The 17586-nt window shown below is 32.8% G+C and overlaps 1 protein-coding gene across 1 annotated transcript; it reads left to right on the top strand.

Moving 5' to 3' along the window:
* Positions 1-548: 548 nt before the first annotated feature.
* LOC107839658 (probable protein phosphatase 2C 5) lies at positions 549-4954 on the top strand. Its single transcript, XM_016683235.2, has 8 exons — positions 549-791; positions 978-1222; positions 1329-1500; positions 1605-1822; positions 1918-2025; positions 2125-2250; positions 2336-2559; positions 4429-4954. Exons 2-8 carry the CDS (start codon positions 1007-1009, stop codon positions 4646-4648), a joined length of 1284 nt encoding a protein of 427 aa, XP_016538721.2. The 5' UTR covers positions 549-791; positions 978-1006; the 3' UTR covers positions 4649-4954.
* Positions 4955-17586: the final 12632 nt, after the last annotated feature.

Raw genomic sequence — 17586 nt, 5'->3', positions numbered from 1 at the left:
AATCTTTGTCCTTATCACTTGATTGATCTGACCAAACACCTACTCTTTCCTACTTTAGGTCATATTTCTTGAACATTACAATGTAAATGCACTAGATGACGAAATACGATTAAACACTATGCATTCTATTCTCATTATTCAAATATATGAACAAAATCAATGATACGTATTGAGTTGCCATATACTCAAAAACGATACCGAAATATGTTATCATACACGCATTTTTATTCATGAAAGCGGAAAAGTAACAAATTTTCTGAAACTAATGTTTTCTATATAAGAAAATAATCTAAAATATTACTAATTAAATTGATTTACCAAAAAGAAAACCACAAATTTCACGTTAGAAAATAATTAAGGTCGAAGAAAATAAACACAATTGTCAAAACAACATTTAAAACTTTTGGAAGAAACCATATATTCTCTAATCTGTACATCATCTAGTCAAAATCATTAAATGTACTTCTCAAAAAATACAATTTCACATAATGGTTTACCATATTAAACAACTTTCTATAAAAATACCTTTATTAGCTGTTTATTATGTGGACATTTTATACAACTTATAATCAAATTACAAAAAAACAAATATCAGAAACGGAAAGGCTTTGCCCGTAACCCACCTTTTCTCTCCCCGCGTTCCTTCCTTTCTCTCTCTCCCCAATCAATTCACTTTCTCTCACTAGGGTTTCCTTTTCAACATTCGGATCCAGCTCATTACCCAACTAAATTTATCACTATTTGCCCTTTTTTTATGCTTCAATTTCTTCTCCAGAGTCCACCATTTCTTTGTAAGTCTCTCTAGGGTTCCCAATTCTCTCTATTTGTATTCACATTTTGGTTTTTAAGTAGTGACTTTTTTGTGCTACATTGCTACTAAATTGTGTGGAACAAGGTTTTACAGATCAGTGTGGATAACGAGTGTTTTTTTTTTTTTTTTTTTCGTTTTTTTGCTTTTTGAAATTGGGGAATTTTAGGATTTGCATAATGTCGGAAGAGGGAAAGAATGAGTGAAGCGGAGATAACGAGGATGAAGCAAAAGACAACTCCGGTACCGTTAGGGACACTTATTGGTCGGGAGTTGAGGAGTGATAAAGTGGAACAGCCTACAATTAAGTATGGGCAAGCTGCTTTAGCGAAAAAAGGGGAAGATTATTTCTTGATTAAACCTGATTGTCAGAGGATTCCGGGAAATCCGTTGACTTCTTTTTCAGTTTTCGCGGTAATTTCATGACATTTGTGTTTATTGAATCTGTTAATTGCTTGTGGTGTAGGTGCATTGTTGGTTTTTTGTATGAATTTGCTGAATTTTGGTTTCTGTTGAGTAGATTTTTGATGGGCATAATGGTATATCAGCTGCTATATTCGCCAAAGAGAATTTATTGAAAAATGTTTTGAGTGCTATTCCTGAAGGAGTTAGTAGAGAAGAGTGGCTTCAAGCACTTCCTCGAGCACTAGTTGCCGGTTTTGTGAAAACTGATATAGAGTTTCAGCAAAAAGGCACGCTCCTAGTTCTCCGGCTCTAGTATTTTTGCTTCGAGGGGTTTTGTTCCCTTGCTTTTGTCATTTAGGTGTTCTCAGTACAATTTTGATATTCTTGACAGGTGAAACATCTGGGACTACTGTGACTTTTGTTGTGATCGATGGGTGGACAATCACTGTTGCATCAGTTGGAGATTCTAGGTGCATACTGGACACCCAAGGAGGTGTGGTTTCTTTGTTGACTGTTGACCATCGATTAGAAGAGAATGAGGAGGAACGGCAGCGTGTAACTGCCAGTGGTGGTGAAATAGGAAGACTCAATGTTTTTGGGGGTAATGAGGTAAAATCATATAATAAATTTGAAATTGTGTTCTTAATTATTGCTATAAAGCTTTGGAAAAGTTATCCTGATGTTGAGATACACTTGGTTTATAGGTTGGACCTCTGCGTTGCTGGCCTGGTGGGTTGTGCCTTTCAAGGTCTATTGGTGATACAGATGTTGGGGAGTTTATCGTTCCAATACCTCATGTCAAGCAAGTTAAGGTTTGTAACCTTATCATTAAAACTTTGACTTTTGTTGTTTAGCTAATTCCATTTATGTATATGTTTTAGAATCTGAATTGGAAATAAATATGTTATTAGATTTCAAATGCTGGGGGGAGGCTTATAATAGCCTCGGATGGTATATGGGATGCTTTATCATCGGATTCGGCAGCACAATCTTGTAGAGGTTTACCGGCTGAACTTGCGGCAAAGCTGGTTGTGAAGGTGTGAATGATTATAAATTCTCTTTCATTCAAATATTTTTTGATCTCTGAGGTTTTCTCTAACTATGAACGGTTTTACAACTCAGGAGGCTCTAAGGTCACGAGGTCTGAAGGATGATACAACCTGCTTGGTTGTTGATATTATTCCTTATGACCATCCTATCTTGCCTCCAACACCTAGGAAGAAGCAAAATGTGCTCACTTCTTTTCTCTTTGGGAGGAGATCACAAAACGCAAGATCTAATAAGCTTTCTGCGGTTGGTGTCGTGGAAGAATTGTTTGAAGAGGGCTCTGCGATGCTTGCTGAGAGGTACTGTGTATTTCCACTATACGATATATCCTTGTTTAATTCCTGAATGTGGTTTGCATTTGGTTGGTTGGCTTGTCTATGGTTTATCCTGGAAAGGGAAAAATTATTTCTCATAGAACAATAGCTTCTTATAACTCGTACTTGCAAAACAAAATGCAAAACTTCTCCTCATACTCTGTTTTCTTCGGGGAAAGTAAAATGTGTTGCATAAAAGTGTCCTAGTTGGAGGAGACATTCTATGATGTATTAATCTTGTTGTCAGAAGCTTTTACCTCATGCTTCATCTATTGACTCTAGTCATTCTACCATATCTTACTTGTGAGCATTTGAGTTCTTCTGGATGTGGATTATTTGTTATATGACAAATAGAATTTATGCCGTGATTTTACTAATGTTTCAGATAGAAGTTTTACGTGTTTTACCCTCTCTTAGATTTCTTTTCATATAGTTTCACTAAAGAGTAGTGATTGGATGGTTAATTTAAAGGGAATATTATATTAGTAATAGTAGCAGAAAATATTAATAAAGTAGTAGAAAAGTTTGTTTATTGAGGTAAACCTTAAATTGTGGGAATTTAACTATTTAAGTTAATTTTAGATATTAAAACTTGTGAGGGATGATTATGTTTTTATCCACAGCACTTGTTAAAATTTTTGACATTTATAACCCTGTAGTTGTTTCTTTTCAAAATATTGGACAAATAGTAAAAGTTACTGATACTTCTGCATATTTTACTATTGTCTATTTTGCTTTACTGTCGGAAATGCTTGAGAATTTTGGGCAGCTACACATGGTTTGATCTAAACCTGGGGCATTGTTATGTGTATTTGTCTTCTATTCTCACAATCGTTCTTGATCTTGTTGACATAATTACTAGATGACTTCATCCTGGTTATCAAAACTATACTTAAAATCACAATACTTCAGAATCATAGTTGATAGCTATGCACTTCTCTCTGAGCATATACTTTAGCATTTTGATAACCGACAACTTATCTATGAGGTCCGTTACTATTCGGCTGTGCCACATAGGTTATGCTGTGATGTACAGGGAAAAGAACTTTTGTGTTGGTGCATGAGTTAACTGTAACTGTTGGACAGGGATACTTTTAGAATGTCAATGTAGGTGAGATGAAATGCAAATCTACAGTTAGATATGTCAATGGTGTTGAGAAGACTTAACGTTGAAAAAAAATATTCTAGTGGTATATAATGGTAGATATTCCATTAAACCTGAACATAATGTGAGTAAATTCTGAAGAAATTATACAAACAACAGCTAAAACTTTTGAAAATAAGCATTCTGCAATTTCAACTTTGTGAGGCAGGCTAGAGAAGATCATTTCATAAGTTTTTCATGAATGTTGAGCGTACCATGATGTCCTTATCAAAACACTAATTTTCTGACAAGAACCCCAAAAAACGAGCAGCTACTTTTCTTTGTTAGTTCTAGATATAGATAGGAAGTTTAATCTTAAATTCTACTTGGTGATGAGGAGATGCTGCTGTTTCGTGCAGATATATCACTGGTATATTTTAGTTGGATCACATTTAAGAATAGACTCAATTCATGAAAATTTCAGTTTGTCTATCAGGCATAGATTTATGTTGACCAATCTGTTAATGTAATTTGAGAAGATGTTATTTTGCGTTGTGGTTGGTGTTGCTGAATAAAGATTACAGAAAAATGGAAAGGGATGGCACATCAACACAAGATTCGAATGCATTTTACTGTAAACCACATGGATAGTTACAGCCATTGTATTACACCTTTGTTATTTTTCAGTGTATACCAGATCCATGCTTTTTTGACATTTTAGCTGCGGCTGTGAGGCGCCCTAACTTTTTCTTCCTTTTCTAACCCTGCAGGCTTGGTAAAGATTTTCCTCTGGATCCTAACTCTGGACTCTTTAGATGTGCTGTTTGCCAAGCAGATCAACCTCCAAGTGAGGGCTTATCTGTTAACTCAGGCCCTTTCTTTTCACCTGCATCAAAGCCATGGGAAGGCCCATTCCTTTGTGCAACGTGTCGGAGGAAGAAAGATGCCATGGAAGGGAAAAGACCTAGTAGACCTACAATAACTGCTTAATCTGGTAACCTAGTATATGCTGATATATTTTTTGCCTGGCGTGGGAACATGCTTGGTTCTCAATCTGCAGCGGATATTGCTGTAGAAGTGTGCAAGATGTTTGTACCGATAGTTAGTAGATGTTTTGAAAACAGTAAAAGTTTGTGCTGATAATTGTTTGTCCTCCATGCTTACTGACCAAGAAAGACAGTCCTGATGCATATGCTCGTGTCAATTTTATTACTAACAGCTTGAATGTGTAAGTAAACAAACGATGCTTGTGAAAATATTGTTTAGTAAAAGTGTCTTCATTCGTGAATTGATCAATTGCTACAGCTCCCATTCGATGCAGATTGTTTTTATGAACCTACAAAGTTAAGCTGCCGCTTGAATCTTCTGTTTCCATTGGACTAGCTAAAATGTTATGGACTTCCAATTATATAAGAGGTTAAAATTACCAACTGGTATCATTCTTCGGCTTATTATGCTAAAGACTTTTTCTGCTCCAGAAATGGGCTTAAAGGAAAAATGCTATGCATAGGATATAATTGGTGATGGTCACCCGTGGTGATTGTGCTAAAATTTTATCCACTCCAAGTGTCTACGCATTTGATATCTATTGAATTGTGAGGTTTTTTTTCTTTATGTTACCACAGGAAAGAAAAATAGAAGAGGCACTGTCTGCATCTGTATATAATAAGTGTTATATTTTGGGGTGGCGAAATCAGCCCATTTTCCCCAACCTGCATTCGTCTCTCTGGCACACAGCCATTGCTCCTGGTAAAGAGAAAAAGACTGCAAAATGCAACTAACTATTACACTTCAACGCAACCTATTAACATGAAAAAAAAAAAAGAATTCTGTTTCAGTCTACTCGAGTTTGTCTAGACACGAAAGTTGGGAATTTTTTTTTGGTCCTGTTGGAATCCTTAAGGAGCCAGCGCCCAGCAGTCAATATATATTGTGAGTATGAGCCAAGAAGGTACAATTGGGCTTTGATTGTAATTGGGTGTTAGCCATCCCCAAGTCGGAAGGGTATGCTGTGTGGTCCATGAAACTTTCCAACACCCAACCCAGCAAGGATTTTTGGGCTTGTGGGAAATGTTTCAATCAATAAATTATTTTTTCAAGCAAAACACAAATGCTCATCAAACACTTGTTACAATTGCATATAGAAGCTCTTCTTTATAATAATAATAATAATAATAATAATAATATAGCAGTAAACCAGAAAGTGTGTAGCCTATTGGAAATGCTTTCTATATATGATGATGAACAAAGACCGAAAGAAATCTGTTCCTTCTTTAAGAGTGTCTAAACTAGCTCCTACAGTGTCAATATTCTTCAGGTTAAAATTAGGCATCTCATCACTATTTATTAGGAGGAAGCAATAGCATGCATAGGTTCCTTCCCATTTTTGATATACATGCATGCATAAACCTCTGGAACTGAAAAACAAACTCTTTAATCAACAACACGGAATGTCAAAAGTATTTAGTCGGATAATTTAAGATTTGCTTTAATTCACAAGTTTGAATTTCTTGTTATTTTTTTTTAAAGGTTCCCCACTGATTGAAGGACAAAAACAGTAATTACCTCATAAGTAATTGTTTCTGTCAAAGGTAGGTTGTTACTTCTCCCCCCCCCCGCCGCCCCCGCCCCCCTCTAAAAAGCATTAAGGACTCATTTGATAGGATCTTTTTTTTTTTTTTTGGTATCCCAAGTATCCCCACAGCCAGCAGCCGTGAGACTAATCCTCCGTTCCTTGGCCAGCACATTTTGCAGTAGGGAACTGGCCACAGAATTTGCTCCATTCGCCAGAGGCGGGGATCAAACCCCCGACCTCTTGCTTAAGGGACATAGCGCTAAATCACTATGCCAACTTTGGTGGTTCATTTGATAGGATCTACTAGACAAATAATATAAACTTTGGCTTTGATTATTTAATATCTTATTTGCCTTTGGTAGTGTTTTGAACAAGTGTATAACCAATACATAATAATTCATGGTATTAGCAATACGGGAGTTTTGAATATTCGGACACGTGTAGTTAAACTTACCTAAGTTTCAAATTTGGAACTATCCTAGAATACATCAAACCAAACAATAAAAAAAACCAACATAACCAATGTCGCTTTTCTCAATATTACTAACACGCCATATTAACAATCTCTATACATGTTTTGACTTTTTTAATCTGTATATTTTCCAAAGCCACGCAGAGCACAACATATGAAAAAAAATAAAATATAACAGATGCAGAGCACGATTTTCGTCTTACAAACAACGTCCCTTCAAGTCTTTCTAAAAACTATCATCTGACTTGAAGATTGCAAATCTTTCTAGAAAGAATGAGTTATTTGTCTCTAACTGACAATTATAATGTTCTTAAGAAAATAATTAATCAAATTTCCTAAATAATGATCTTAATTCGCCAGCGCGTTTCATAGTTTTGTAGGATAACACTTTATCTGGCTCTATTTTTTTAATTAGTTGTTGACCACAAAATTGTTCGTGTTGAGGACCAAGTTTTAATTTATTTTACTCAAAGCAAAAGAAAGAATTGAAACTGAAAAGAGAACAAATAGGATAAGAAAAGGTGGCTAAGTTAAGATGTGAAACACAAAAATATTAAAAAAGAGAAGAGAACTAAAATGGAGTATTCCTTTTCCTTCTTGTTTCTACTTTCTTTCTTTTTGTACCCCTTGCTTTTTCTTTCTTTTATGACGAATTTCAGAAATTATTATGAAATTTTTACCTAGTTAAACTATGTTATATAAATTAAAATAGAGAAAGTAATTCAGACTATTGATAATAATTTAGGAGTTGTTAATAATTTCATATCGAGGGGGTGAAATGACAATTTATCTCTTTATATGATTTTGAATAATTCTTACATATTGAATTAACTTTTATTGTAGAATTTGTTGGGTTCGAAATCTAGAAGGGCGTAATACGGAAGCTTATAGTTTTCAAATATAATTCACAAAACTAAACAAAAAATCATAATATTATTTATGATTTGAGCAATTGGTCTAAGAAAATATTTCTGAATTAAAACACAATAGAATTCAAACAAAATAAGAAATTAAGGATAAATCCTAACAGAATTATATCGCAAGAACAACCATTAGAATTTGTTATTAGTATGTAATAATCATATAGTTCTCCATAAATAAATAATTGATTCCAGTCTAGCAAAGATATTTGTCCATTCATTTTTTTTCTGAGTTTTGACTTTGATAAAATTTTCAAAGCCATGAAGCGCACGACCTTTTCCCCTGAAGAATTAAAACAAATAACCCTCTACTTCTCCAAAGGTCCTTTTTTTTTTTGTTAATCTTTAAATTTGTCAGCCATGCTCCTTCGTTTTATTTTATTTATTATTGAAGAGAAATAGAAAGTCCAATACACCAGAAGTCAAATTATCAATATTAAGAATGTAAAAATATGAGTTGACTCGAACGAGCAAATCTTTCAAAGATTTTCTGTGCACTCAGATGAATTAGGTGCTGAATATATAACACTATAACAGTTAATCGAAGTGCCCAACAACCCGGCTGATGTTTCAGTAACAATCCAAATGGAGCTCCCCTAGTTGTTAACCTTAATTTCATATGTAATTTTGTAGGAATATATATATATATATATATAGCCTTTGCCTGATACATACTGAAACAAAAATCATTATATATACTCTCAGCCTTACCTTTTTCTTTGTCTGATACGTACTGAAACAAAAACCGTTATATATAGCCTCAGCCTTACCTTTTTCTTTACCTGATACATACTGAAACAAAAATCGTTAGTTGTGCTTGGAGCTAGCATCATCTTATTTGGATGTTTGGTACTATCGACAATCGTTTCATAATGTGTATGTTGTGTTATATTGTACCGTGTTATTAATATTGCTGAATATAACATTTGAATATATTATACTCCACTTTCACTATTAAGTGAACTTTAAAATTTTGGTAAAATGGTTCGATGGATCCTTGTATTAACGTCAACCGCCACGTCTGCTGCCACGTCAGTTTCCACATCATTTTCAGATATTACATTAAATTTCATGTCATTTTTAAAATGCTACATAAGAAATTAAATATTAAAAATAAATTTAATTAAATAATTTTTTTTATAAATTGTAGAAAAATCTAATTAATCACATTTTTATTTTTGCTAACAAATTAAATATCAAATTCATTCCAAATAATTAAAATTTTTCTCCAACTAATTTAAATTTTTAACGATAAATTCATATATAGAAACATGATGAATTTTTAGATTTAAATATCTTTAACAAATTCACAAAAACTTTAAGTTTTTCAAATTTATTCATGAAATTCACTAATTTTTCAATATCTACTATCACTCACTTTCAATTCAAATTTAAATTTTAATCCAAAAAAAAAATGAAAAGATTTGAATTGAGAGAAAAATTAAAAAATGAATTTTCAGTTTTGATATTTTTTTTATCAGATTTACATTAAAATAATTAAAAAATACTTTTTTTAAAAGAAATAAAAGCCACCTGCCCCCTCACCCCTCCACCAGCACCATTACAAACCCCATTTCCGCTCACCAGATGGTACCTTTCCTTTTTCCATCACCATTGGCAACCTTTTCAATATTCACCCATCATAATCACCACCACTTTAAAATTCAATTTTTGAATTTGTATCTCAAAGATTCATACAGTATGAAATTGATTTTTCAAATTTGAATAAAAAATCGGTGCTCTTTTCCAAACCAAACCCACAACTTAGACTATATGTACTCACAAATTTCAGTTCTCATTGCTTGCCCATTTTTATCATAATCTTTAATTTTCAATTTTCATCTTAATGATTTCATCATTTTACTTTTAAAAAAAAAAAAAATTGTTGATGGCTGCCATGTCTGCTGGAGGTGGCTGCTGTGAACGAGGGGGGTTAGGGAGGGTTGTACGTGGGGTGAGGGTGGTTGGACGGGGTTAGGGGTGAGGTGGGAGTGGTTGGACGGGGTGAGGGATGGGGTGGGGTGGGGTGGCTGGACGGGGTGAGGGGTGGGGTGGGGTGGCTGGACGGGGGAGGGGGTGGCTGGACGGGGTGTGGGGTGGCTGGACGGGCGTTGGGGGTTGGGGAAGGGGTGATTTTTTTATTTTTTTTTTAAATTTGTTAATTTTTAAAAATATTTTTTAATTAAAAAAGATAGAGGGAAAAACAAGGTTTTTTTTTTTATTTTATTTTTTTAATTTTAAGAATATTTTAATATACATATAATGCCCTCATTCACTCAAACGTGCGTGAACACACTCGCCATATCCTACTCAGTAATTTTAATGCCACATAGATTAGATCAACGGTCAAAGGACTTAAAATAATGAGTTTTATTGAGTTTAAAGATTTAAATGACAAATATGTAAGTAGAAGTATCCACATTATAAAACGGACATAATAAAAGGGTTTATCAAACCATTTTGCCTTACATTTTTAAGCTGTAAAGAAAATATTGCTACCTATTAAATGTGGAAAAATTAGTAAAATGTTTTTCCTCCCTACCCAACACACCCAAAGAGTTTTAATTTAATGAAATTTCCCCAAATAACATAGTATTCTCTCATCTAATTTTCTCTAAAAAAATATCATAAATATATGAGTCTCGCAAAATATCTATTAAAATATGAGATAAATAATAATTAAATATATGATTTTTGACCGAACATCAACCGACTTAAAATTGATTGGCTATATAAGTAATGCTCCTATAATGTTTAATTCAAACAATACGATGATTCTTTAATTTTTGATATTTTAAATATTAGAGATGTCTCTAATTATCGTATTATATTTGTTTGATGAGTTGGATTCTAACTAAATCTAAATATTATTTTTAATTTTTAAATATTTTTCTTTTACCAATTTACCCAAGTCATCAAATGAGTATCGAAAATGGCCATGACGTTGAAATGCAAAAAAAAATCAAATAACTTTGGTGGTGGTTAATTGGTAGCGTGACCATTCCAAAGATTTATACAAGTCGATGATTACACATCGTGTCATTACGTGAACCTCCTAGTTTGTCTAAATTAAGCAACTAACTTTAACAATTTTCTCATTATTTATAGTTTCTTAAGAAAAATAAATACTTTCTTCGTCTCAATTAATGTGACATATTTTTCTTTTTAGTTTGTTTTCAAAAGAATATCAACTCAACATAATTTTCATTTTTTTATCATTGAATCCCATTTAACAAGAAAAGTCAACCAAAAATAACACAAAAGTGACTTTATCAAAAATATATAAATAAATATAATAAAACATTCTCTTATTTTTTAAACTTCATCAAATTAGTAACTAATTGTATGTCATGTAGGCGTTATAGCATAAACTTCGCCAAATATAGTGAGTAGCACTTCACAGTTCAAAATTTTTTATCTTTATAGGCAGTTAATTATAGGACATCGAGTTGTGTAGCGTGACAATCAGATTTTCTCTGACATTTACAAATATATTACAAACATTGGTGTTCGTGTAGGGTCGGCGCCGGCCTTGCTACTTTTTATATATACTAAACTCAATTATATTATACTAATCATAGTACCTTAAAAATAATATTTGACAAAATCCTATGTAAACTTTAGACAAATTAAATTCTTAATTAACTTGTTTTTTGTTCCCTCCACTTCCTAAAAGTCAATGTCAGCCCTTATTTACATAACTGAAATGCCAAGTTATGGTAGTTGACCTTGCAATCCATTTGTCTATATAAATAGATCTAAGATCTCTCCTCCTTTCATCATCTCACATTCAAGAGAGAAATTAAATTAAAAGACCAAGAAAAAAAAAATGATAAGCTCAGTAGTAACAGCACAATCTCACATTTCCTTTATTACAATCCTATTCTACACTTTCTTGTATACTCCTTTTTGTCATATACATCAGTTCATTCACAATATGTTAGAAATTTTTTATCCTTATCCACCCCCTGTCAGTGGAGTCCTCCCTGTGACTGTCCCAACCTGCTGTGAGGTGTCACTTCCGGCAACTACGTTTGCCGACGTTTGCAATGAGGAAGGTGAGGAGGCGAGTTGTTCGATTTGTTTGATGGAGTATGAGAAAGACAATGTGGTTTGTGAATTGCCTAGATGCAAGCATGTTTTCCACATGGAGTGTATTGAAGGGTGGGTTGAACGGAGCCAATTCACTTGCCCGCTGTGTAGATCTTTGCTCTTGCACCAGCAGGCGGACTGCTAATTCGATTTACAAATGACGTTAGTTTAGAGCAGAGAGGCCGAGTCAGAATTTGAATCTTATGAGTTCTGAATTCTAGTACTTTATTTAGGGTCGATGAGTAGCTAGCTAGTTGAATTATATATGTACATTTTGAAGATTCAAGATATAGTTTTTTTTTTAACGAGAATGAGATCTGGTTTTTTGTTCCAAGTCATGAGGTCGTGTTCCACATGTACAGATCTAACTTTTTTCTAATCAGCAAAGTAAAGCTTCATGTGTTTTACACAGTATAGCGATTAGCGACCACATAATTTCATTTTGAAGATATATCGTTGGGTAGTTTATGATCACATAATTATATGAAAATATGGACTAATTCGTTGGTCCAATTGAGTGGCTGAATGCACTATGTGCACTTAGATGCAAGGTCCTTATTTATCTCAATCAAATTGTATATATTTTCAATATCAGAACCTCTCAATGATTTCAGCTCATGAACTCGGCAATCCCCTGTTTAATTTCTTGAATTAGGGATTTTATGTTAACACAGTTTACTGTTGAGTTAATTTCCCACCGTTACATTATTTGAAAATACAAAACACATGAAGAAGACGAGAGCTAGCTAGGTTCGAATGAACCCTCACCAATCATCTGTCCCTCCTCTCTCTCTCAAATTGCTAGTGTTATTTGTCGTATCCAGCCCTAAATGGAGATTTAACTTCTCTAAAGTTTTAACGCAATTTTTTATGCTACTGTTTTATCGAACAGACAATTATATATAATTGCCTATATAGAGAGAGAAAAATTACACTTATATCTGAAAAATAAGTCTCATAACTTTTAACATGTTAAACTAAATTAGAATCATTTCATGTTTTGTGATATCCACAGCAGCAAAACGTGGAATTAAGATTTATTGACCACTTACAAAATGAATAAAAAAAAAAGTGGTCTTTTCAGATTTCTTCATTGTGTAGAAATAAAAATCTCTTATAAAAAAACATAAAACTAAAAAAAAGTTGCAAGTGACCTAAAAAACCAATTCTCCCACAGCAAACTCCGCTATATTAATTGGTGACAAGATTTGGCTGGATTGGTGATATCCTCATCTACCGGATAAGGAAGGATAAACAGAGAGAGAATATAATTAAGCATTGGTTTTGGCATATTTAAGTGAAAGAAGCCAAAATGATACTAAATCACAACGTAGTCAATCTGTTTACTCTTGTTTTTAAAACTAATGATGATTTTGATACTAAGGTTGATCTGCTCTAGGCTTTTGGATGGACATTACATGTTAGGTGCTAATCTAAGAAAGTGACTTCTTAAAGATCATGATCATGAGTTTGTTTTTTCCTCTTTAATTTGTTGGAGTGGCCCCTCCAATATTATGTTGGCCAAATGGCTATACACAAGAAACAATTTTTAAGGCAAAGACTGCCCATTAAGCAATAATAATGCAGAACATAACATGAGGACCAGATCTGTTGATTTAATTGGTGACATTATATACATATATTGAGACTACACAGTTATGAAAATAAAATTGTCAAAATAAAAGCTCAACCACGAGTTCAACTTCAACATGTCATAATAATGGTAGACAGAAAACTAGAGCACTCAGAATGATTGTGTCGAACTGTATACTGAAACGAAAAACATCAGAATAATATTCTCAAAATCCTATACACCAAGAGTTCAATTATGATTTGATTGAACAACAAACTTCAAGATTTGGCTAACACATTTAGTGTGTCTATGCATATTGTTAATCTTTTAAGTGTTATATAACGTAATAGAGCTAGCCATCTAAGATTTTAAAATCGCATTTTGTCTATATAATCAAAAGCAATTTCGTCATTAGCTCGAATCAATGGAGATTATGACATGACGGTCCCATGCTTCTAAATTTGTCTGCCGTACTGTTTATACAATTAGTCCATAAATGATAATAATTTTCGCACCAGTCAAAATCTACTCTCTCTAATTTATTAAGTTTGATGACGTGCGACATAATATCAATCTTGAATTTGATTTAATATGAAATAGACAATTTTTTTTATTTTTTTTTGAGTTTAATTTAGACTAAAACAGTGAATTTTGCTATCTCTCTGATGACAGGAAAGGCAACAATAGGTAGCACCCATAAAAGTAGGATTAGTAATGTGAAAATAAGAAAGAGATTAGCTGCTATAACAGGTGAGCATACTACTCCCTTTGTTCATATTATTTCCACCCCATACTAAAAATAATTGATCCAATTTACTTTTTCAATTTAATAAATTAAGAAATTTTAATATATTTTTTTTCTCTATCTACCTTTAGTGTTAAATAACTAGTAAAATAGTGATCAATTTACTTTTTCAATTTAATAAATCAAGAAATTTTAATATATTTTTTTTCTCTATCTACCTTTAGTGTTAAATAACTAGTAAAATAGTAGGAGTAATTAACATTTAGAGTTCAAGAGCGTTATTAATAACATTAGTTTAGTAAAGTACAACTTTTATTAAAATTTATGTAAGCCATCAGAGATCAAATAATATAAAATGGAGGAAGTATATAAATGCTGTGTAATATATATATATTTATAAAATCAGGTAACTTATAAGAAAGATTCTCGTGCACTGGCCCAAAGACGACGTTGAACTCTGAATCTAAATTCCAATTCAATGCTTAATAATATTACAAAATGTTAAATTTAGGCGGACTTGGACAGCTTAGCATTTTCAAAAAAAGCTCACGGTTAGAAGTCAATCGTCAAAATGTCACCAAACCTATGGAGGACAAAATTTGGTTAAATGGGGATTATATATAATGACCAAATTTATGTGCAGTAATGTCAAAAAGCAACAGCTTTAATTTAATTTATGTTAAGTGGTCATGTTTATCCTATAACAAATTGTTGGACGATCAAGTTCAATAGCCATTATTTTCCTTCAACGACTTTCGAGCTAAGCCTTTTGTGGCATTTTCTTGGGAATTTTCAAGATTGTCTTTCTGGGAACATTTGATTGAGGTGCTTCACTTATCTAAAAAAAAAAAAAATTGATAAAAAAAATCAGTCTTTAACCTCCCTTATAAAATACCACCCACGAAAGCATGGTACGGTGCCCCGTAGAGGGAAAAGTCGGCCACCCAAGCAGGCAGCAACAGTAAAATCCCGTGGCAGTCACATGGATTATTTCTTGAATCTTAATTAACCCACAATATTATATATTATGTGATAAACAAAAACAGATTCGTCGGCATTTACACAATAAAACAAAATGGATCAGGTGGTCAGATACATAAACTTAGCCTATAAACCACTGCACCTTTTCCCTCCCTTAATTAATTGTTGACATTCTAATCAGAAGGTGAAGAGTTCAAATTTTGAAAATAGGATTTAAATCTTGAAAATAGCTTTTATAAAAAATACAAAGTGAGATTGCGTACAATATATTTATAGGACAGGATCTTTCCTCAAAATTTGTATATAGCAGAAGTTTTAGTGCACCAACTGAACGGTCATTAAAAAATGAACATTTCACTAAGACTAGCTACATTGTCATGTGTGGGGTCGGCGTCGGCCTTAGACAACCCCATTAGATTGTTGTATATCAAAGTCCTTATTTTGACTATATTTTAACAAATATACAATACATGGTTAAAATTTCCAAGCACGATTCATGTTTCTACTCCTTTCATTTAAAATTCATTTTCCATGTTCACTTATTCTATCTCTATGTCTAATAATTATCTGATTAAGTCACTTTCTTTCCTAAAGTCAAATGTCAGATGAATGTTTTTAAAACACTAAGATAAATTCAATGCCACGGCACAATATAGTTGACTTCACAATGCAGCCCTTTATATAAATAGAGGTCTCCCTTTCACTTCTGCTCACATCAATTCCTTAACTTCTCCTTGCTCTTTCTCAAATTTCTGTATCTATTACCAGTCAAAACCTGAAGAAAAGATCTAGCAAAAAAAATAAAATGATCGGTTTAATGCACGGTTCATCCCATATTTCCACCATAACCATAATCTTTTATACTTGTATATGGATTCCGTTCCTTCAATTAAAGCACACAATTTGCGAAATCGTGAAATTTATTAGAGTATATTTGTATTTGCAGCCGTGTAAAGACGATCTTCTTGAGGATTCGGACTGCAGGGTACTTCTTCCAGCAAGTAGGTTTGTTGATTTAGACATGTCATCAAGTTGTAGTGGCCATGTTGATGAAACATGTTCGATTTGTTTGGTTGAGTTCAAGAAGGAACATGTTGTGTGTCAATTACCAAGATGCAACCACGTGTTTCAAATGGATTGTATAGAGAAATGGTTAGACAAGTGCCAATTCACTTGCCCTTTATGTCGTTCTTTGCTCATCCATCGTACTGCACCATCTCCATGCAAATGGTAGCTCTAATTAATTAATCAACTCTCTTCCTATAAGAGTTTAATTAGTATGGAGTACTTAGTAATCAATTGATTATCCCTTTTATGATTTCTTCCTCTCTTTTTTTGTTTTGGATTTTAGCTATTTGGCTAAAAGAAAGTAGAGAAGGCGTGCACATATATATGGTGAACACCTATAAACAGTCATTGAACTATACTGGTGTACCATTTTTTTGGCACGTACGTTAAATACCTTTCATCTTTTTATACTGCTGGTGTACTTTTTCTTATGTAAATACAAATATAGAGTTTGCATCTTTTTTGGACATCTCCTCCCTAGGTATTTTTATTTGTCAAAAGTCTTATATCCACTAGCAAATTGAGAAAGTACTGATAGTTGAACTAAAATTTTCAAAGTAACATCAATAAAGATAATTTACTAAAATAAATACTCAATTAATTCTTTTTAGGAGTGTTGTGAAATGCAAACTGAATAAGTAAAAAGGGAAGGGCATAGTATTAATTAGCTTACTAGCTAGTGTTCTTGTTCGAGCGAATGGATTCAAGGAGAGGGAAAATATTAGTATACTTAGTAAAAGAGGACTTTCATCAGTAGCTAATAACTTAACCCCACTTTCAACACTACACCAAGCAAGTATTTAGCGACAATTAGTTAACGGTAATTATTTAATCACACTAAATTATATTTTTAGAGACTATTATTAGTGGTATGTTAGCACTCTTTATAAATACTCAAGCATTCAGGGACATTGGATTCAATAATAATTAAATAATGTTGACAAAAGATTTTTAGTATTTTTATTAAGGTGCATATTTATCCCTAAAAGCAGTATGTAGAAAATTAATGATGTTCATTCCGATTTTATAAAATACTTCTAATGAAGAGGTGATACAAGAGAAGGGTGGAGACCTAACAATGAAAAACAACAGACGGAATAATTCAATATTTTGCTGGATAATTTATTAATTTGTATATTGGTTATTTAATCTTTGAAAATTTAATTAATAATATGTAAATTACAAATAATATCGACATGGTAGGAGAGCTGTCCAACGTTGTATTCTAGTAGCAGAAAGAAAGGCCAAATGGGTTCAAAAAATTTAATGGTCAGTTCAATAATAATGTAATACTGATCATAAAAGTCAATTTAGGGACAAGGAATTAATATACAAGTTGAAATGGTCAATTAACTAAAGACACATTTTTTAACAATAAAATTGATGTAATGATAAGAACTTCACAGTTGCAGCTGCTTAAATTAAAGTTCTTTTTAAGTTGATCCTCGTTTATAATTAAACAGAGAATTAAGAAAACAACATAATTCTATAAAGTTGTTCGC

The sequence above is a fragment of the Capsicum annuum genome, chromosome 8 (assembly GCF_002878395.1).
Source record: "Capsicum annuum cultivar UCD-10X-F1 chromosome 8, UCD10Xv1.1, whole genome shotgun sequence".
Taxonomy (NCBI): Eukaryota; Viridiplantae; Streptophyta; class Magnoliopsida; order Solanales; family Solanaceae; genus Capsicum; species Capsicum annuum.
This window is presented reverse-complemented; position numbering and strand designations above follow the sequence as displayed.

Excerpts from the sequence above, each read along its gene's own strand:
- LOC107839658 (XM_016683235.2), top strand. The coding sequence starts at position 1,007 with ATGAGTGAAGCGGAGATAACGAGGATGAAGCAAAAGACAACTCCGGTA. Across the intron at positions 1,501-1,604 it reads TATAGAGTTTCAGCAAAAAG|GTGAAACATCTGGGACTACT; the intron begins GCACGCTCCTAG and ends TATTCTTGACAG. Across the intron at positions 2,251-2,335 it reads CGGCAAAGCTGGTTGTGAAG|GAGGCTCTAAGGTCACGAGG; the intron begins GTGTGAATGATT and ends TTTACAACTCAG.